At 43.1% G+C, this 23,030-nt stretch overlaps 1 protein-coding gene across 4 annotated transcripts; it reads right to left on the bottom strand.

The window, feature by feature from the left end:
• Nucleotides 1–1,781: 1,781 nt before the first annotated feature.
• fosl2.L (FOS-like antigen 2 L homeolog) lies at nucleotides 1,782–22,418 on the bottom strand. Of its 4 annotated transcripts, none has more exons than XM_041562099.1 (5): nucleotides 21,826–22,407; nucleotides 20,879–21,030; nucleotides 9,056–9,310; nucleotides 8,219–8,326; nucleotides 1,782–7,475 (listed from the first exon to the last, which is right to left on the bottom strand). In XM_041562099.1, exons 2-5 carry the CDS (start codon nucleotides 20,987–20,989, stop codon nucleotides 6,990–6,992), a joined length of 960 nt encoding a protein of 319 aa, XP_041418033.1. In that variant the 5' UTR covers nucleotides 20,990–21,030; nucleotides 21,826–22,407; the 3' UTR covers nucleotides 1,782–6,989.
• Between the last annotated feature and the right edge of the window lie 612 nt (nucleotides 22,419–23,030).

Consider the following 23,030-nt stretch of genomic DNA (forward strand, 5'->3'; position numbering starts at 1 on the left):
AGTCTCTGGAAAGGGAGTGTGACTGTGGGATAGCAGGTATAGTAGGGAGAGATGGTGCCTATAGTAACAGTGGATAGTAGTCTCTGGGAAGGGAGTGTGACTGTAGGATAGCAGGTATAGTAGGGAGAGATGGTGCCTATAGTAACAGTGGGATAATAGTCTCTGGAAAGGGAGTATGACTGTGGGATAGCAGGTATAGTAGGGAGAGATGGTGCCTATAGTAACAATGGGATAATAGCCCCTGGGAAGGGAGTGTGACTGTGGCATAGCAGGTATAGTAGGGATAGATGGTGTCTATAGTAACAGTGGGGGACATTCAAGGAAGGTTTGAATTCACTTTGGGTATTCCTGGCTTAGTCAATAGCACCAGGCAGTTGCATCTCTATGAGCTGGTGTAAGAATTTACATACACAGGTGTGTGGCAGTTTCTATCCCTGCAGGCATATCTATCACCTTTGCTCCACTTCCTTTTATCTCATAACCAAACAGAGACACCCATTACCTACTCTGTTTGCCAAAGAGACTGGCACTTTACCTTGTCACTGATTGCAGAAGACATTTAAGATCAGACTGAGCATTTTCTGATCTGCAGGTTCCCTGAATAATCTTCTAGATCAAACACTGGGCAAAGTAGTAAAGTATAAAGAGGAAACAAAACCTAAAGCCGTGACTAAAAATGGAAGTGAAAATGGGTTTTGTAGTTTAAACCTTCAGCACATCCCCCAGTACACTGTATCTGATCAAAAGCACACCTACCTGTCTGATTCCTAAACCAATTAAATTAATGTGAAATTGCTCCTCCATTTGCTGCTGTAATACTCTCTACTGATCTGGGAAGGTTCCGGCTTGTAGTGTCCCATCTCTGCACTCTGGGGTCCAAAACTGCTCGGCGTACTCAAGGTGAGGCCGTAGTAGAAATCTATAGAGAAGCATCCCTTTACTCATGCCCTTCTTTATACATTAGGCTACTTTATTAACTTGAGCAATTGCTTGGCACTGCCTAGCGTTGCACCGTCTGTTATCCACAATAAGCCCCAATACCTCTCATGTTCTGTGGCCTAAGCATAATTCCTTGTTATTTAAAACACTATTCCCCAACAAAAATCTCTGTTAATCATACTGCTCTATGGATAGGTCCAGCCAATATACTCTGCTGAGAGTAAATATGTGCAAAGCCAAATTATCATTCCTTTCCCATTCTGTAATGCATCAGGGAATGGATACAGGAGAAACAAGCGGGTGCTGATTTGTTTTCCTACCTTATTATCAGACCCATCTAAAGTCTCCCATGATGAATGTAGACAGAAATTTTGACCCTAAAGGCAAATAATTGTGATTTTTAACTTAGACGCCAGAAATATTTTGCATTGCTCTGGTTTTCCATTCTACTTATCAGAAATGGCCCAAAGTTTGTTTGGCTAAATTTAATTTCTTTTTCTGTTTCAGTGACACTAATCCTATCTAATACCCATTGTAAGCAGCAGTCCTGCCCTGCTTTATGGCTGAGATTCTAGCTATCTGTATAACAGAGCATTCTGTCCCAGTGGCTGCACAGATCCTATCTGATCCCCATTGTAAGCAGCAGTCCTGCCCTGCTTTATGGCTGAGATTCTAGCTATCTGTATAATGGAGCATTCTGTCCCAGTGGCTGCACAGATCCTATCTGATCCCCATTGTAAGCAGCAGACCTGACCTGGTTTATGGCTGAGATTCTAGTTACTTGGAATAACAGAGCATTCTGTCCCAGCAGGCATTTTAAATAAAGGCAATAACGGCAGAAGTCTATTTTTAAAATACATTTTATTTTAGATAAATAAAGGAAAAAAAAAAGAACATAAACATCAACTAAGGTGTAAGCGACAAATTCAGCCATGTAATCCATTTAATTCCAATCCTTACAGATCTCTGATTCTAGTGTATGCAAGTATTGCCCCCCCCAACCCCTCTCATGTCCGTGCGGGCAAAGTCAGGGAGTAACAATTTGGACATAGACCTCTTTTACATAAATCATAAAAAAAAGAATCTAACAAATAGGCGCTACTAATGTCATTTACCAACCATATATAGTATAAAAATATATACACACACACAATAAAGCTGGCACTTCAATAGAACGCCGCACATACACCGACCTGCAGTACATTAATGTCGTTCTCTGAACGCACGGCACCCGCAGAGGCAACGTCACCTACACGAAGAACAGGAACCACGGAGAGTTTCACTTCGACTCTGTTTGTGTGAGTGGTTACCAGTCGCTTGTTTCCTTTTCAACACACACAATTGTGCACATGTCAAAATCCTCTGGTCTACTTTATCACACACTGGGTTCAAGCGAGGCCACAATCATTCTGGAGGGGGGGGGGATTGCCATTTACATTATTTGCTTTCTTAAGGTAAGAAATAAAAGGAACCTTTGCCAGCAAAGTCAATGTTAGAGTTGATATTAGCCAACCTTAAAGAAACAGTCCGAAGGACCCAAACCGACGTTTGTTATATTCAGTTAAAGGGGACATTTCTGCACAGGGGTTTGATTTATTTTGGGGGGTACATACATTTTATCTGCATCAATCAGAAGGTATGCGGGTGCCAGTCTAGGGGCAAGATGGAGTAGTGTAAGGCATTGTGGAGATTCCAATGATGCCAAGTCTCCCAAAAAACAATTATTGCCGGCTGAAAGGCTCGCTCCCCATTGAAAGCACCAGGTGATGCATGGAAGAATATTATGTTCATTCACTTACTCAACCTTAGAATATGTTAAAAACATCTGAACAACATCCTGAATTGGGGATTGAGGTTAGCGGCCGCCATATTACATTCGATGACTAGATGGACCCTCAGTTTTTTTCCTCTGCAAAAGCGAACGTCTTGCTGTGTTGTACTAAGTGCACGAGAATACTGAGAAAGTACACCATGAACCACTATTTGAGCCGAGGCATCATTACATAGACCTTATAAGAAAAACGTGTCGAATGACAATGTACATTGTAATGCTAATCTCAAAAATAAACATCAGATGCCAGGGGCCCCTAAAGAGCCGACGATACATCAAGAATAAATCCCAAACATGTAAACATATCATAATAAATAAGGAATACAATTAAAAAGGCTCCCAAAATACACAAAAACCACTGACGTATTTTATTTTATTTTTTTGAAAATAATGAAATCTAGTGAACTCTTGGAATTGTGAATTATTATAATAAATATGTTTTTTTTCTCCAAGTGGGATTAAAACCCCGATCTTTGCCATCAATGGTATGAGAAAAAGAGAAAGAAACTTAAGAAAACAAAAAGCATTTTAGGGGCAACAAAATTTGGAGCCATAGTTGCTCCCATAGCAGATCCCGTAGTCCAAGTTTAAAAAATGGTACAATAAAGTCGTGTTAGTGGAAATCATTTTTACTAGTAACTCTTTGGTTTCTTCCCTTGGTGTAACACTATTTGCAGGTGGTGCATTGATAATAAAATCTTTTCCGGATTATATATTACTTTCGACAACGCAAACTCAGGTTTGTACTTTGTCTTGAAAAATATGGCTTTTAAAATAGACTGAGTCTATAATTTGTAGGGATGCACCGAATCCAAGATTCAGTTCGGGATTCAGCCAGGATTCGGCCGAATCCTTGTGTCTGGCCGAACCGAATCCGAATTTGCATATGCAAATTGTGGGCAGGGCGGGATTTCATGTGACTTTTTATCACAAAACAAGGAAGTAAACCAATTTTTTCCACTTTTTCCTTTCCCACCTCTAATTTGAATATGCAAATTAGGATTCGGATTTGGTTCGGTATGAAACTTCCTGTATCTAGAGATTTTTCTACATATACTGATCTCTTCCTGTTGTTTTATGATTATTTAGTCCTATATCTGTAAATCCATCTATAGATTTTGTTTATTCTTGTCTAAGAATGAAAGATATGAAGACTGCAATCTTTTACCCAACTGACTTGCTTTTTCTTCTTGAATCCAAGGGTTAGGATGAGAATTTGGCAACATACACCAACACTATCCAAAGGTTGAAGGTACTTAAAGTTTAGTAAAAAAAACTATCAAGACTCCTTTTTGTGAACAACTAACACAAGTACCTTGGCACACACTCCAAACTCCGCACTGGTACTTTGAGCACATTTATGGCTTATACTGTAGGTCTTCCACTACAAACACAGCAGCTATTAGGAAAAATAAAGAATTTAAAATGGGGGACATTCACAAGCAAAGGATATAAATGATTGTCATTTTCAGTTATTAAAAAACCTTTAACTAGTGCCCTCAAAATGTGTCAATGGTCCCTTGCTCTCATTACATTTCCAAAACACATATCATACAACAAATTAGAAAATTTAGAGAAACTATTCTCGGCATGTAAACATTTTTTTTTATTTGTCTTTTATTACCATGAAAACACTATCCGGAAATCGTTATTTTTTTTGTGAATTTCTCCCAAACTTCATCTACCAAATCTTATATCCCAGTTTATAGCTCCCTGCATCCTTCCTCAAACGGATATTATTATAGTTATGGGATTTGGTTATCCGGAAAGCTCAGAATTACGGCTGTCCCCCATAAATTCCTTTTTATCCAAATAATCCAAATTTTTAAAATTGATTTCCTCTTTCTCTGTAATAATAAAACAGTAGCTTGTACTTGATCCCAACTAATATATAATTAATCCTTATTGGAAGCAAAAACAGCCTATTGGGTTTATTTAATGTTTAAAAGATTTTCTAATAGACATAAGGTATGAAAATCAAATTTACAGAAAGATCCATTATCTGGAAAACCCCAAATCCTGAACATTCTGGATAACAAGTCCCATACCTGTATAACAAAATACAAAATAGTTTTTCTGGACATCTAGCACCTGATGTATTTTAATTTTTAAGGAATGTAATACTCTGGGTTTATTATGCACAAGAAACAGATGATAAATCGAAACTCATTGATAAATCAGTAATGACATTTCTCCAGCTGGACTTGGAGTAACATCTGTGGCTTAAGACATCCATAAAAAATGCACAGCTGTAGAGCTGTCGTGCTCAAGGTATGACACCATATACCAAAAATTCTGGGAAAAATAGAGAGACACATATTGTCTGTGATTGTTCGGCAGTGGAGTTAAATCAGCTCAAAATAGTTCTAGAGCGCATAACAATATCCACAAAAGATTATCACTATCGTTTCTCCCGAAACGTTTTTATGGAGACAATGGTAACAACAGATATTTTTTTCATTTAGAATAATTGTTATTCTCCATAACATTATGGAGACCATGGTAGCTAAATAAATATTAATTGTTTTTTAATTTTTATCCTCAAAAGGTGAACACTATTGTTTCCTCAACATGGAGACAATGGTAACAATTATTATTTTTTTTTTTTTTAAATGTTCAAATTGTTATTCTCAAAAGATCTTCATTGGCGACAAGGATAGCTCATCAGATATTAGAGAATAAAAACAACAGAGAGAAAAAGGATGTTAAAAAAATCACCAGAGCAGCGAGACACAGAAACAGGAAATAAAACAGAAACGGAAGGAAACAGCGAGTCTTTGTGCCAATGAATAAGTCTCAGCAACAAAACGACTCATGTGCTCCATGTAAAGGTATATAGGTATTACAGTGACGGGCGACTATCAAAACTGTATGTGCGGCTTTGGCACCAATTTGTACATAAATATAGACTGGTGTGGACCCTCAGACTTGAGAAAGCCTCGGCTGATTTGTATCTGGGGGGAGGTCACAGCAATACGTGATTAACAGGACTTGATCAAGGGATATGCTCGGAAATTCAATTTTTTGACACAGATGATATTAAACATTTTACATATTTAATGACGTACCCTGCAGCAGGGGTTGTAGCAGCTATCCATTGCACTACATGGCTATAGTCTACCTGCACAAGACCCTACCGTTCCTTTATAGACCTGAACTCACTTGTCATTCATTAAGGAAATAATTAATAATTATTAATGAATAGCTCTTTTTTGCGTGTTACATTCCTCCACCCCCAGACCCATTGGCATAACACATTCTATGACTTATTGCATTGTGCTTAGTAACATACAAAGGCATTTGAAGACCTTAATGTCTTATGTGCATAATCCCATCAGCTCCGGGGCCCTCGCAGGTATCCAGCCCTTGCACGCTTGTTGCCCGGGAAGCCATAACCCACAAAACAAAAGGAGAAGAACTGGTCACGACACCACAAACACTACCAATTCTATGGAACAGAATTCATCGAGGGTGAAAGAGCGACCTGGACCACGATGGAGAGTGAATCGTTTCTAACTCTCTATGGCTTGTCAAGTATATCTGTGTCATTGTAAGGATAAGGTTTTGAACTCTGAATCCAAAAGGCACAAGGGGCGACAACATATTGCCAACATTTTTTTTTACTTTGACCATATCCAAAAAAATGTAATCCTGGAAACTAAGAGTTCGGTGGAATCCGCTCCAGAAGATGTCTTTAGCAATGTTTAAGCTCCATATCCGATGCAGTGAAGCCACCATTTGTTTTGCCATCTTCTCAACCAACCAAAATGATTCCCAGTTTGATAGCAAAAAAAGCCGATGGGATGGTGTTTACGGAAGGAAATGCAAGGTTCACAAAAACATAATAAATTTTGTACCTTCATCCAGTGAAGAATAACCCCCCTCTAAGAAACAGATGATTCCATTAAAGTGCCCTCATAAATTCAGAACAAGTGAAAATCAATCCTCTACCGCAAAGACTGGATGAAATGTCTTGGGTACACCAATGAATAAGAAAGGATTTGAGTGGAACAGGTTCGTCTCTGTATGAAGGAATGCAAGTTTGATCATCTGTTCTGCATCCGGGCAAACTCCCAGGCCACATTCGAGCCCAGTATCCAGTTAAAGGTTGAACTTTTAGGTGTTTTGAAAATACAATCATTCTCTTCATAGAGAAGATCCGGCCCAACTAGCTGGTTCCATTTTTTCAGTTCTTATAAAAACAGTTCTACAGTGATCGTTACAAAGCCAGCAGGGTGGGCGAGTTCAAGGAATCAGAAGACTGGTCGCCACTGCTACTGCTCCGGCGGTGGGCTTTAGAACAAGATTCTGAAGGTGAGGTTGAAGAATCTTGGTCCAGGACACTTGGGTATGTGAAGACAAGGTTGGAGGTGTTGGGGGTGGTGGGGGGCGTTGATGACATGACGACAGGGGTGTTGAGCGGCTCCTCGTTAAAGAACCCTCCAGCAATATTGATGGGTTTAATTACAGACCGTTGGGTTTTGTCGATGACTTTGGCAGATGGAATGTCTTCCTCGACGGGCTCTTGCTTGATCACAACCTTCATGGGCCGGACATTCTGGGAGGAGATTATTCGGTCGTCTGTGCTAATCTTGCACACTGGTGAGTGGGCGACAAGCATGAATTCCAATTTATCCTTCTCCTTCTGAAGATCAGCAATCTCTTTCTGTAAACCAGACTTCTCCTGCTCCAACTTCTCCGTCTCCTGAAAAGGGAGTCATGTTCAATTCCAGATCAATAGAAACATACATATTATATACCTGTGTGCATTAAATAGTCACAGTTATGAGCTAAAGGGGCCCAGCCTGAAGGTCAGTTAGGGGGAGATTTGGGGTGAGTGCTTATTTGTGCCCTGGGTACCCCTGGAACTATAGCAGGGTGACTGTTACCCCAATGTTTCTATATATCTGTAACCTTGTTATGAGCTAAGGGGGGCCAGCCTGAAGGCCAGTTATAGTGAGATTTGGGGTGAGTGTTTATTTGTGCCCTGGGTACCCCTGGAACTATAGCAGGGTGACTGTTACCCCAATTTTTCTATATATCTGTAACCTTGTTATGAGCAATAGGGGCCCAGCCTGAAGGCCAGTTAGGGGGAGATTTGGGGTGAGTGCTTATTTGTGCCCTGGGTACCCCTGGAACTATAGCAGGGTGACTGTTACCCCAATTTTTCTATATATCTGTAACCTTGTTATGAGCAATAGGGGCCCAGCCTGAAGGCCAGTTAGGGGGAGATTTGGGGTGAGTGTTTATTTATGCCCTGGGTACCCCTGGAACTATAGCAGGGTGTCTGTTACCCCAATGTTTCTATATATCTGTAACATTGTTGTGAATTAAGGGGGCCCAGCCTGAAGGCAAGTTAGGCCCAGGTGGAGATTTGCCCAGTGTTAGTAAATGTGCACACATTGAGTGAATCATATCAATATATGCAAACAGGAAGCAGATACGTACGGCCTGGAGTTTATCTGTTAATTCACGTCGCCTGTTGCGACATTTTGCTGCTGCCAGTTTATTCCGCTCCCTCCTGACTCTCCGCTTCTCCTCTTCCTCAGGTGAGAGCTGTCAGCAGATATAAAAGGAATAAAATACAAGTAAGCACATTGTGCTTTTGTGGTTTGGAAATAACCATAAAGAGAAATGAAGATCGTTGGACACGGAGGAAGTTGCGGTGGGAGGGAGAGTTGGGCAAGAGCAGGAGGAGAGAGCTAAATAGACACCAGCGGTGACGGCGCCTTCTGTGGTCACATCAGAGACATTTCACAACTTTTCACTTACACATTTCTGATGTCAAGAAGAGAGGCAACATTTCTTTGATTTTCTGCAGTAAATATTTCAGCGATAAAAATAATAAAAGGGATTAATTGTGAGCTAAATCCAGTGGGAAAATCTTTTAAATTACAAAATAATATTCGATTTTAAAGGATAACTATACCCACTCAAACAACTTCATGTGATCTTACTCTTCCAAGCACTTTGCATTATAATTTTTTTTCTTTTAGTTGACATTAGCAGTTTTATGCTGCTAATGTCATTTTTAAATTGATCTGTAGCGTTTAAACCTCTTGCACAGATTTTGGGGCTCTTAGTATTCTGCACAAGTGTTATCAGTGCTACGCCCAGAGCTGCTCTCTCTCCGCCTGGAAGCCAAGGTTGAGTTCAATGATTTAACTACAATAAAAGCTTTGAGGTTACAAGGTGCAGCATTGAGTATGAGGACAACCAGCTTAGTTCAAGTTTTGGCTAGAACATCAGAAATCAAGGGGAAGTATAACATGCTGATGGAATTACCTGCTCATCTCTTCTCCTCCTGCCCGCTGTAGTGCCAATAGTTTTAATTACGCCCGGTCTCTGCAGAGCCGAGTGACCAGTAACTGAAGCCAAGTTGGGCACGGAGTGGCTGTAAGGATGGGCGCGGCCATAGGGGTTGGACATGGAGGTGATGACAGTTGGTTGCACCATCCACTGGAGATCTTGGCTGGTAGTGATGGCGTTGACGGTGGGGATGAAGGCACTGCTGGATCCTGGCATATCTGTCCTGAATTTCTGTGGGTAGAGAAATAATGTAGTCAGGGGCCACAGCGATAAACCAAAGCAACACAATCAGACTCAAAACTGGGTATCAGATTTGTATCATAGCTCCATGTGCAGAGAAGAGTAAGAAAGTCTGTGACTCAAACAGTGGGCGGGACTAGAACGCTAACGGCATCTTACAGGGGAGGGGTCAGGCAAGCTCAGATTTACTAACCGGGTGCCCCTAGGCCTGCTCTGCTCATCTCCCCCCCCACACCTTCCTTTGCATATGCGCGTCTAACCGGTCTGACACAGGAGGCATGCGGGAGATTTGAAAAACGCCAGTCTCCAGTGCTTATATCTAATTGTTCACCCATCTATGAGTGCATATATATATATATATATATCTATATAGCAACAAGGTTTGTGAGTTTTTTAAAAGATAAACCAAAAAGTGGTTACAGATGAAGGTCTAACGCGTTTCGTGCCTATTGGGGGCACTCATAGGCCTAATAAATGTATTTAAATTTAAACCACTTTTTGAAAATTATTATTTGAAAAAAACTCACACATCTTGTTGCTGGACAGCATGCGCCCCTTAAATTCTGCACCCCTAGGGCCTGGCCAGGCCTGGGGCAGGGAGTCTTGGGTGGAATTAGAACACTAATGGAAGCATACAGGGGAAGCTTTATAACGTTCAATACAGAAAACAGTGGCAGAATATGATGGCAATTTTATTGCTCTCTGATATTGGACTACAACCTCCATCATCCTCTTAGATAATCCTGATATAAAGAATGGCCCTAAAATACCAGTGCCATTACCCCCAAAACAGTGCAGCAAACTTCAGACAAGCCTCCTGTCTCTGCGGTGTCTACACACTGACCTGATTGTGGCACACACAGGGGTTTGATCGAGGCTCCCTCCATACCTGGCGCTACATGAAGCACATACTGACAGTGACAGGGGAAGCTTTTGCCCCAGGCTTGAGCAGATTACAATGAATAGAATGTGTGTCTGGGCCGCAGACCTGCCCCCTACCAGATTCTCATAAGTCTGGAGCATGAATTAACCCTTTCTATAGCCTTGAATTCTACCTGGAGTTGCTGAAGATTGCTGTTGATCATAGCGGAGCTTACACTTAAGTCCCTATCACATTCCCATCTGCCCCCTCCGTCCCTATCACATTCCTATCTGCCTCTGTCCCAGTGGAGCTTACACTCTAAAGTCCCTATCACATTCCTATCTGCCCCCATCCCTATCACATTCCTATCTGCCCCGGTCCAAGCAGAGCTTACACTCTAAAGTCCCTATCACATTCCTATCTGCCCCCATCCCTATCACATACCTATCTGCCCCTGTCCCAGTGAAGATTACACTCTAATGTCCCTATCACATTCCTATCTGCCCCTGTCCCAGTGGAGCTTACACACTAAAATCCCTATCACATTCCTATCTGCCTCTGTCCCAGTGGAGCTTACAATCTAATGTCCCTATCACATTCCTATCTGCCCCTGCCCCAGTGGAGCTTACACTCCAAATGGGTCATGCCAGCAGAGTAAAAACAACTATTAGCCCTCTTTTATATGAGCTTCAGAGGGGATGCTGGGAGCTGTATTTCTGCAGGAGTGGGAATGCTTCCTATGCTTGTTCTATGATAAAAGCAGACCAGCCGGATGAAAATCAGGAGCTGAGAATACACCCAGTGACAGACAAAGACAGGTCTGAGATCAGCAAGATCAGCAAACAAAAGTGCCCAACGTTTAAACTGGAAATACGTCACTGGGAGCAGGAATATTCTGCTACTCACTGGGCCTGGGGAGCAAGCCAAGTGGCAACTGTGCTGGGGCCATTCCATTCAATTCTTTCTCAAACTGAGCAAGGTGTCACTTCTACACAAGAGCTACGCAGAAAAACTAATGACAAGGTTAACTTTGCCTTTATTCAGTAAATTTACCACACTAGGGACGCTAAGAAGCTGCAATCAGACTTATCCTGCCTCATACTACTCATTCAGTGATTCTAAGGAATGCATGGTTGCTTGTGGGGAGTGAGCATAGCAACCAGATAGAAGTCACACTTCCTGTAACTAAACACAGACCAGCTGCACAATATCATTGCCTACACGAGGGTTGTCCATCTGGGAGACCCGCAAGCCAGCTGTAGCCGCTCAAAAAAAAAGCTTATGGCCCCCCGACTGCTCGACAGTGCCCCTGACCTCTTTAGATGACATCATCATTGTATGATAATAACTCACCCCTGGATTACATGGTATAGTAACAACTGTCATTCCGATCTGCCACTGTCCCAGTGGAGCTTACACTCTAAATGTCCCTATCACATTCCTATCTGCCACTGTCCCAGTGGAGCTTACACTCTAAATGTCCCTATCACATTCCTATCTGCTCCTGTCCCAGTGGAGCTTACACTCTAAATGTAAATCCCAGTGGGGACACTGCAATTGTCCATATAGTGTTAGACCCTATTATTGATATAAGTACTGCGATGCAACCTGCAGCCCTCCAGCCCTTGTATAAAGTGTCATTGGCACCTCCTTGCTTTATTATACTCCCTGTCCCACAGGTACAGCTTCCACTTGCCTTACTATAGCGTCACTTGCCTTACTATACTATACTATACTATACTATTCCACAGTTACAACCTGTCCCAGAAAAGAGAGGAATGAGTAAGACTGTGGCTTCTGTTCTCTCCCTCCACCTACAAGTGGAGCTGCCGGGCAAAGTGCAGTTAATTACAGGGGGGGGGGTAGATTTGTTTCGGGAGGTAAATAAAGGAAAGTAGAACTATCCAACCAGGTGTCGGATAAAGTACAAAGATACATGAATATCACAATACTCACTGAGGCTTCACACTGCACACCAGCCGCTCCTGCTGCTTCTCCCTGTCTGACAGCGGAGTCCCAAGGTAAAGTGGGCGGAGTCTGATTGCATAAGTTCCACCCAATGTAAGAAGCAGCTGCTGTCTGCACTCTCGCTCCCTCGTCCCATTGTGGCGCTCACTATCAGAGCTCAGGTGTGGCACTTAACGCATGCACTGCTGCACAGCTACGCAGGTAGCTACGGCACTGGCTCTGTGACTACATCAGGGGGGCCACATGGGGGGCTTAGATTAAAGTTTAAACTACACTAAACATTTATTGCATAACATCTTCATGGGACAAAATCAGGAGTGGTCATTGACATAAATACACGACACACAAAAAGCCATTAAACAGGGGGAGACTGCCACTGGGACAGAATGCTCTGTTATACAGATAGCTAGGATCTCAGCCATAAAGCAGGACAGGACTGCTGCTTACAATGGGGATCAGATAGGATCTGTGCAGCCACTGGGACAGAATGTTCTGTTATACAGATAGCTAGAATCTCAGCCATAAAGCAGGGAAGGACTGCTGCTTACAATGGGGATCAGGATCTGTGCCAAGTAACCGAATGCTAAGGATAGCTAGAATCTCAGCAATGCAGCCTATGGATTTTTTTTGTGTCCAGTTCAGAGGTATCACTTCTACAAGAGCCTTACACTAGGAGGTCAGGTGCAGCTTACTGTATTTATGTAGGAAAACTGCTTCCCAAGAAAAAGAAAAAACGTGTAACACTGCCCCCATATTTACACCTCTGGTGAAACTGTTTATATCCGGGCAGGTGCGCAAAGCTGTTTCGCAATAGCCCCAAGGACTGGGGTCGTTGTGGTGCGGGTGCAGGAACATTGTAATGACCAATCCGGATTCACTTGGCTTTTCCTGCTCAGTAAACCAAGATCCTCCCGCGCCTCGGGGCTGCTTTGTTCACACGTTCCCATATGCAAAAGCCCTGCTAGGATTCTCATAGTGTACGTGAACATGGGGCTGCTAGGGGATCAGCTGTAGGCACAAACAGTTTTTGGGTTTATATCCCCTTTGATTTATAAGCACTCAGCCACACCAGGATTGTTTGATTGTTATCACTCTCAGAGATGATGTAACCCCTGTGGTGCTGACTCACCCCCTCAACAATGCACCCTGGTATTTATTATATCTTTATGGATGGGAAGAGGCGTTACCAGAAAGTCCAGATCCCATCCCTTGGCTCCCACTCGTCCCACGTTTACTGGAAGTTCAGAAGTCACATAATCCCAGCTGTGAGCCACAGGGGGCAGCAGAGAGCCTGCTGGGAAGGTGCCTTTTACTTCTGGGAAGTCTCTTTTGAAGTTTGGAATGTCATAACCCCACCATCCATTGGCTGCCTCTGTTACCCCCCTTTTTTACTTGCTAACGGCAGCAATAAAACTAAATAAAAAAAAATGAAGTGACATCCCCAGGAAGTGTTTTGGGGATTTATTTCATAGCAATCTGCCCCCCCCCTCCTCCCAAAGGCTCGGGAACGAAATTCCCAGATTGAATAATAGGGTTGAGCAACTGCACTTCCTTTCTGAAAACATTGTAACAGCAGCTTCCATGGAATCTGAGAAATGTAGCAGAAATATGTGAAGGTGGTGGGAGGAAGAGCCGCAGGTTAACCCCACGACCCCTGGGTTGCAAAGCATTGTATTCATACCAGGAATGGTTAAAGCCCTGCAACAGTGTATGGCATTCCAGCGGCTTTCAGAGGATGCTGGGAGTTTCTGGGACACAAGTGTCAATTCAAAGATGGTACTTGCATGTTGCTCAGTTGCAAAGTCTCTCTGCTAACAAGGAGTGCTGCTGAGGGCTGTAGTCCAACAACATCTATAAAGCCAGAGGGTGCTCATTCCCTGCCCGACAACCAGGAGTACAAATACAGCAGACCCTAAATAAAGCCCTAAATAATGATCAATTTTAATATATCATTGGGGCCCTAAATTGAGTTTGCTGTGGGGCCCAATAACACCAAGTTACGACTGCCCTCAAGGTTTCTGACTCCTGAATGAGTGACCAAACACGGGGGTTAAAAGGGTTAATCAGCAGCTGTAAGGACACTGGGTGTGAGTCTCATCCTGCTTCCAAAATTCCTTTTCAACAAGCTCCAACCTGCTTTACTGGCACAGCCCGGGCCTACAGGGCGTCACAACTTGCATGTGAATTCACAGATAAATAAAAAGGCAAAATGAAAGGGGATATAAACCCCCAAAATAACATTGTGTCTAGTGAAAAAAAAATGTATTTTTTGACAGTTTTCACAATACCCATTCATGAAATTATTTCTTTGGTTCTTAAGTTATATGTAAGCGTCGTTGCTATTGAAAGCAGAGTCTGCTTCTATAGTCTCTGCACTGCTGTTTCTGCCTCCTGAAACAATGTAGCAGGCGTCGCTTCTCCTGCAGGTCTGTTAATTGGCTGCCTTCTGCTATGTGGTTTGAAGAGTCAGACCCAGAGAACAGAAAGGGGCAGGCTGACAGCTACACCTAACTCTAAACTCGCTGAGAACGAGGAATGAATGGCTATTTGGGAAGTTGCTTAGAATTTGTTTTTCCTTTATTAGGCAACTTTATAATTGTGGGTTTATTCCCTTTAGAGATAAATGGGGGTGATGTAATAAAAGGCACTAAGTTTGCCCGGGGCAGTAACCCATAGCATCCAATCAGCAGGTACAATTTACTGGTCATCTGTTTAAATGTAAACATTTTATTGGTTGCTATGGGTTACTGCTCCCGGGCAAACTTAGTGTGATTACATATCTAATAAATCTAATAAGTCTTTCTTCTCTATTAAGTATTCAGTATTAGGAACCCTGAATGGGGCAATTAATGTGACTCAAAAAAATCCCAGTGATACAAAGTGAAACCTCAACGTGAAAGGGAAACCGTTCTTTAAATAACGTGCGGCTTTGAATGTACCAAAAGCATTTAGTGCCGGCTTGTAAGGGGAGACCCCGCATTTATAGCACCCAGGTGGCAAATAGTATCCAAAAGGCACATGATACCATCTATCAGTATGGTTTCTCTTCCATTTATCAGAATGAACATGTTCCTTCTCTCTACTTTATATGGGGTCAACTACTATATGAGGTTATAGCTGATTGTATGCCCAGAACATTCCTTCTCTGTATATTTGTATTTATACATATGGGTAGGAGGTGCCATATTGTTTCCCTTAGACAGTACAGTGGGGGGGGTATAGGTTACTCTGTACCCAGAACATTATTACAGATGTCATATTGGGGAATAATGATCCAGTCCTGCATTATTTAAAACCCAATTCTTCTTGACTCTAAGGGGCTGATTTACATAGGGTCGAATATCGAGGGTTAATTAACCCTCGATATTCGACTGGCGAATGTAAATCCTTCGACTTCAAATCAAATCAAAGGATTTACCGCAAATAGTTTGATCGATCGAACGAAAAATCGTTCGATCGAATGAAAAATCGTTCGATCGAACGATTGAATCCTTCAAATCCATCTATCGAACGATTTTTCTTCGACCAAAAAAACATAGGAAAGCCTATGGGGACCTTCCCCATAGGGTAACATTGCACCTCGGTAGGTTTTAGGTGGCGAAGTAGGGGGGTCGAAGTTTTTTTTAAAGAGACAGTACTTCGACTATCGAATGGTCGAATATTCGAACGATTTTTAGTTCGAATCGTTCGATTCCAAGTCAAAGTCATAGTCGAAGGTCGAAGTAGCCAAAAAAACATTCAAAATTTGAAGTTTTTTTTATTCTATTCCTTCACTCGAGCAAAGTAAATGGGCTCCTTAGTGAAATAAGGTCTCAGAAATGCCTGGAGTGGATCATTATGTCCCTAATGACATGGGGTAGGTTGACATCTCTGCATTCCTTCTCTGTATATATTGCTATTTATACTTATGGGTGGGAACTGCCATCTTCTTTTGGACTCACAGAGAGGTGCACCCTGTTCTCCCGTGTGTCAGTGCCACGCCCTGTCCTGTGATTGATGGAGAGAATTGGGCAATTACAAAGCACGCGATCACCCAAGGTGAAACAGGCCTCAAAACAGAGACACATTAACTCAAAACAGGCGAAATATATATATATAGTATATCTAGTATATATATATAAAACACAGACCCTGACTGAGAGCATTGTTACACTAATGACTCTGGAGAAGAAAGAAAAGAGCTGCAGGGAAAGCACCAGACTTACAACCTGTGTTACTGTCACTGGCCGTATAACAATGTCCAGTGAGACCAGTATCGTAGACTAATGGTTGTGCCACTTTCACATGCACTGAAACTAATTTAACATGGGCCTTAAACCTACAACAAGTGCATCATCTGGTGGGTGATGGCCACACATAGTGGTAAATAAGCTCAGGAACAATACAGTCACTGCAATGTATCTAAATAGTACTGTACAACAACAGGTAGAAGATTACAGAGAGATGAGTATATATAACTATGTGAGTGTGTGTCGCCTCCCCTTGAGTATGTAACTGTCTTACTATCTGTGTCTGAATCTGGGCATGTCGTGGCAACCTTTAGGTTGTAAGCTCTTGTGAGCAGACCCCTTTGATCCTATTTACATTCCCTTGTTTTTAAAATGATTGTGATAATTATCATTAGAGTCCTAAGATACAAAAAAACAAAAACACAAACCACCAAGCATTGACTTAACATATCCAGTCTCTTGTACTATTCTATCTTTTCACTCATTCTATCCCTTCAATAGTATCGTTTTATCCATTATCCTGTACCATTCTATCCATCAAGCTGCATAATTAAATGCATTATCCTGTAACATTATAACCATTCTCCTGTGCCATTCTATCCCTTCACCTGAACCATTCTCTCCATTAAGCTGCATAATTATATGCACTATCCTGTAACATTCTACCCCTTCACCTGTACCATTCTATCCCTTCATTTGTATCATTTTATCCATTATCCTGTACCATTATATCCTTCACCTGTATCATGCTATCCCTTCACATGTACCATTCTATCCATTCACTTGTACTGATCTCTATCTTCCTGTAACAGGTTATCCATTCTTGTGTGATATTCAGTCCATTCAACTGCACCATTCTATTCCTTCACATGTACCATTATATCCCTTGACCTGTACTATTCTATCCATTCTCCTGTAACATTGGATCCATTCTTGTGTGATATTCAGTCCATTCATCTGTACCATTCTATCCATTAACCTGCATCATTATATCCAATACTCTGTAACATTATATCCCTTCACCTGTACCATTCTAGCAATACTATTGCAGTACCATTTTATCCTCTATTCTCCTGTACCATTCTGTCCATTCTCTTGTACCGGTATACTCATTCTGCAGTATCATTCTATCCATTCTCCAATACCATTCTATCCAGCCTCCTTTTAAAGCTATCCATTCTACTGTAACATTCGATCCTTTCTCCTGTACCAGTATCTCGGTAACAATTAATAATTTATTTTGCCATCTTGGGATTTAAGTCCAGGTCAGTCCACGACCCAACACATGCTCCCCATCCATGTTCCAAACTGCGCAGGGGGGGTAGTGGCTATCATGTCAGGCTACTTGACTTGCTGTCCCTGGTTTTCTTGTGGTGATTACCAACTAGTAGCATACAGACCGGAAGCCAATATGTTCCTTTCTTCAACCGATAATCCGGCACCTTAAACAGTTAACTACAAACTTCCTTAGACTACTTCCCAGAGCAGCCCAGTAGGGGTCAGTATTACACCTCGTCCTGCACGTGCTGGGAGTCCTGCCAGTTAGTAAGGTCTGCGTGTCAGGCAACATGAACATAACTAGTCTGAGCCCCTGCCCTTTCCAGTAATAAGTGGATCAGTTGGCAGAACTAAATGTCTGTGCAGCTCAGCCCTCACTGACATCATTCTGTTGAATTCCCCACATTCTGGCATTCCATAACACAACCTTCCCCTCGGGACCTGCAAGATACCCTTGATCCCCCAACCAATATTTCAGTTATAGTCCGGCCAGTTACGGTCGTGGCATAAACACACTGTGCCAATGGTGAAACTATAGAAACTTTTGTTGTTAGAGATGTTAATGGAGACTGTAGCCCTTTCGCTGTCAGAGGGTGCTGGGAGTTGTTCTTTACCAGTATGGTTGCTAAGTGGGCAAGCTAATAAGAACTACAGTAGCCATCTTGTCCTACTGTTTTTATTGTCTCCCTACAGGTAATAGAAGGGTGATAATTCCTAGTAGTGAGGGACTGGCTTACAACTGGCCTCATAGGGACAACTGCCACAGCTCCACCCCCTCTATGTCCAGATGGAACTGTCTTCACCTATTTGACCCCCCCCCCCAATTGTACAATGTAGTGGAACATGCTGGTCCTAGTAATTCCCACAGGGAGGGCACTTTAAGGACAGGCCTAGGCACTTCAGGAGATTGATTATAGTGAGTGCCAAGAGATGTACACAACATCATGTCTGCCATTAGATTGTAAGCTCACAAGAGCAAGCTATTCCACCATCTGCGTCTGGATAGGATTTCTTTGTCTATCTTTGTCTATACACCCCCATTATAAGGTGCAGTGGAACATGCCAGCCCCAGGCATTCTCTGGACAGGCACAGTGCAAAGACAGGGGGCAGTGCCCAGCCGTTGCTTGTATCAGTACTAGCCAGGGTTGCCAGGTTGGCGGTTTTCCAGCCGAATTGAGCTACTAATTTAAAGCCCAGGCAGGTTTTGAAAGTACAAACTAGCCAAGGTATGGATTTGGACTACTTTTTGATCCTTTGGCTGGTTTGTTGTTTGGAAACCAGCCAAAGCCTGCGTCTCCCAGTGCATGTTGGGTAATGTTATTTTTGTTTAACAATTTGGCAACTGCCAAGTTTAATGAAAGACTACAATACCCAGCATGCAATAGGACTGACTTGTGTAGAAGTCGGGAGTTACCAGATTTTGGACTCTGTACCCCAGTCTCAGCGTCTTTTCCCCATAGGCTACAGCACAAAATCGCCTGCGCTAATGCACATGCGGCGATGCGTTTTCAATAGTCGCCCAAAGTGGCAAGTTTTGGGCTGGTTTTGTAGCCGACTTTGGTTGGTTTTGAAAAATAGACCTGGCAACCCTGGTACTAGTCCTGCTGCTGGAGCACAAGGTGGGCAGGGTGTGGCTCCAGCACAATGAACTTTACTGTTTGATTAAGTTGCCTCGAATCGATCAAACAAAGTAGGGGGGGGAGACATGTTGGCTGGAGTCACTTATTCCAAGGAAGTGTTAACCCATTCAGTGCCAGAGCACGTCAACAAAAATGTAACATTACTCTGGAACACAAACTTTTTCAATCCCTCTTTAACTACAATTCCCAGCATCCTCTGAAACAGAGAGGGATGGGCTCGCGATGTCTAGTTCAACCACAGCCGGCCGCTAACACGTTGCACATCCACACAGCGTGCATCCAATAAAAGAGAATTGTGCAATATCCCGATCCATAACCTGCTGTGATTTTCCTGCTTTTTCTCTCAATTGCCGTGTCGGCTGCCAGGAAATTTCGACATCACCCCCACCAGTTCTGACATAGCTGGCATGTGATTTAAGGGAGGGGGCTTCATGCCAAGTGGCAGGAAACCTGATTTCACATAAAGTTTGTGCCAAACTAGAAACATGCTCCCAGCCCTAACGGGGGGTGGGGGAGCAATTATTAATTAGATATTATGCTGACAAATGATGGTTCCTCCTCCAGGGTAAAACAAAGGTCTGAGGTTGGTGCTTTGTTTTATAAATGTAATGTTTGGTAATACAAAGCAGGCCACCAGGGGGAGCTCTTTCATACGGAGTCTGCAGACGCAACAGTCAGTTTTACTCAGCAGAGCAAATAAAAAAAGGAACAAATTTAACATATAAGTCTGAATATTTACAGAGAACTGATACACGGGGTAGGATGAAATCACATCTGCCTGTATATAATGATATGTAACGTTACAGTGCAAACCTTCATTTGACTACATTTCCCAGCAGCCCTGAAGGCATTTGCACATTGATTGTATTTAATAAGCAATGCCTAAGAGCAGTGACACAAAGTAGAAAGCTTTTTAAACCTAAAGAGCTTACAATCCAGTTGGACAGGTTATATTACAGGATATTTAAAATCCAGGCAGAACAAAGCTGAGCAACTCCCTTCTGCAGCCTCTCATAAAGCGAGATAACCTTTGGCTTTTCAGTAGATCAGCAGGGAATTGGTTAAGGAATGTGAATTCCCAGCGAACTGGAATCATTACCCAGGGTCTAACAATCATTGCTGTCCCCACACTGTGGATCTTGGGGTTAAAATCACCATGTGCACCCAGCAGACTTCTACCCATGAATCATAGGGAGGTCACCAGGGGACCCTCCGCAGCCAATGACATGCAGAACAACTGACAGCTGAGCGCGCAAGAACCAAATTCAAAATTGCAAATTGTGAGCTCAGACATGGACCGACTCTTCCCGAGGGAAGAAGGACCCCTTGGTACTCACTACTACTGTATGTAGCTATGTTACTGGCACTCCATAGTATGTGTGGGTTAAACATCTATACTTCACAATAGAGATATTATATGCGGGTGGTGGCACAGAATATAGCAGACATAAGCATGGAATAGAGTGGATAGAGGCAGAGAATCTCATGTTATACAAGGGCTCAGGGCACGGAACACACAAGGTACAGGCAGATAATACAGAAGGTTGGGGCACATAGGTCAGAACAGAAAGGGAGTCTCACCTGAAGGATGGAGGTAGATAAGATGCTGCTGGGATAACCCTCAGGCTGGGCTGGGGAGCTGCTGCTGCCACGGGAGGAGCTGTCGAAATTCCCTGGATAATCGTGGTACATGATCCAAGATCTGAACTCACAGGGAGGGAGGCTGCCTGGGTCTGGTCTTCAAAAAACACAAACCAAAAGGCTATCAGACTCTCTGGCATCCAATGTCTATGCATTCACCCAAATGTGTGCCCATATATACCCACTGTACTACATACACTCTATACTGTGTGCCCATATATACCCACTGTACTACATACACTCTATACTGTGTGCCCATATATACCCACTGTACTACATACACTCTATACTGTGTGCCCATTTATACCCACTGCAAAAAAGTTATATCAAAAGATATACGTCCCAAGGCTTTTCATTAGTAAAAACCAAATATTTATTTATATTTGCATTAAAAAAAATTGCTACGTACTGACCCCACATGGCCCACCTTACGCGTTTTGTACCCTCCGGCACTTGTGCACGTAAGGTGGGCCATGTATCAGTATGTATCAATTTTTTTAATGCAAATATAAATAAATATTTTTTTTTTACTAATGAAAAGCCTTGGGACATATATCTTTTGATATAACTTTTTTTGCATGTTGACTGCCTGTGGAACTGGGGCAAGTCCCTCTGGCTTGATTGAGAATACACAGAAATCAGACGTGGATTCCCGACTAAATAATGACATATATTCCCACTGTACTACATAAACTGTATACTGTGTGCCCATATATACCCACTGTAAGACATTCACTGTATACTGTGCTATGTGCCCATATTCCCATTACCCATGCCATGTGCCCAGATACTTTCTTTCTGTTGGATCGCCCATATACTGGTCCATATCACATATGCCCAATATAATCACTGTAATAACTTCATGTCCTGTCAAGAAATGCCCCCACCTTGTCCAACTCAGCGGGTGCCCAGGAGATGCCCCAGTGGGGCAGGGAGACCAGTTAGAAATAAAGTGGCAGGAGGATCAGCCCTGAAATCCAAGTGAGCGCTGAGTGTGATCTCCCTCTCAGTGAGTGGATGCTGATGACTGTACTGATGCTCCAAGTGTCCTGCACTAGACACACTGCTGCTGCCTGTGCTGCTATTCCATTTGTCCTGCACTAAGTACACTGCTGCCTGTGCTGCTATTCCAACCGTACAGCACCAGGTATACCGCCGGCTCTTCAGATTGTCCTTGTTGGCTGTAGGCACACGTCACATCTGTCACTAATGTACAGCGCAGGTCAAACTGCCGACCCCGCTAGCTACTGTACAGCGCCGATGACACTACAACTGGAGCTGCGCTGGGTGAGTCAGCCTGGAGTCACTCTGACCAGTTACTGAGCTGCAAGCGCTCCCAATGCAACTCAGGCTCCTCCCACTCACTGATCTGAATGCGCCCGCCCTGGTTTCCTGCGGAGAGTAGGACAGTACCAGTGCCGGGGGTGTCACCCTGCGCTCTGACCTCTTTCTCCAACTCGCCCCGACCTGCCCGCTCCGCTCAACTCTGAACCACCCCCGCACACTCCTATAATGGACCGTGCCAGTTAGTGGCTCCCCTGCCCGGCGCTTGGTTCGCTCCATTGACGCAAGTAGCAGCCTAATATGGGCAGTGACGCAGGCGGGTTCCCTTGGCTGGAGTGACGTATGCGGGAGGAATTCCCTGACTGGCTCCGCGCATCTGCACTATGAGCCGCGGGGACTGTTACTATTGAGACCAGCGTTAGAGCTGCGCATTGATACACCACCTACATAGGTAATAGGTATCAGGTATGTACTGTAGGTGCTGCCACTGCATTGACTTTAATGGAGCTGTTTACCTATACATCCAATGGGCCCAGTATGACACTGGCCTCTATAGGGAAATACCATAAACTATGACAGCATAGGTATTCCCCTGTACTAAGCACAATTCAGCAGGAACAGTCCCTAAGTTTGCTCATAGTCTGTACAGAGAGATACCATAAAACTAAGGCAGTATAGATATTCTGCAGCACTAAGTACAGTGGAAGTTGAAGTTCAGCAGCAGTGGGGGGGGGGCAGACTTTGAAGGTCAGCAGTTCACTTGCTAGAGTTAAGCAACTACATACGTTTTTACTTGGAAAGCAAGTGT

This window comes from Xenopus laevis, chromosome 5L, assembly GCF_017654675.1.
Source record: "Xenopus laevis strain J_2021 chromosome 5L, Xenopus_laevis_v10.1, whole genome shotgun sequence".
NCBI classification, from domain to species: domain Eukaryota; kingdom Metazoa; phylum Chordata; class Amphibia; order Anura; family Pipidae; genus Xenopus; species Xenopus laevis.

Excerpts from the sequence above, each read along its gene's own strand:
- fosl2.L (XM_041562099.1), bottom strand. The coding sequence starts at position 20,989 with ATGTACCACGATTATCCAGGGAATTTCGACAGCTCCTCCCGTGGCAGC. Across the intron at positions 9,311-20,878 it reads TATCTACCTCCATCCTTCAG|AAATTCAGGACAGATATGCC; the intron begins GTGAGACTCCCT and ends CTCTACCCACAG. Across the intron at positions 7,476-8,218 it reads TAACAGATAAACTCCAGGCC|GAGACGGAGAAGTTGGAGCA; the intron begins GTACGTATCTGC and ends CTCCCTTTTCAG.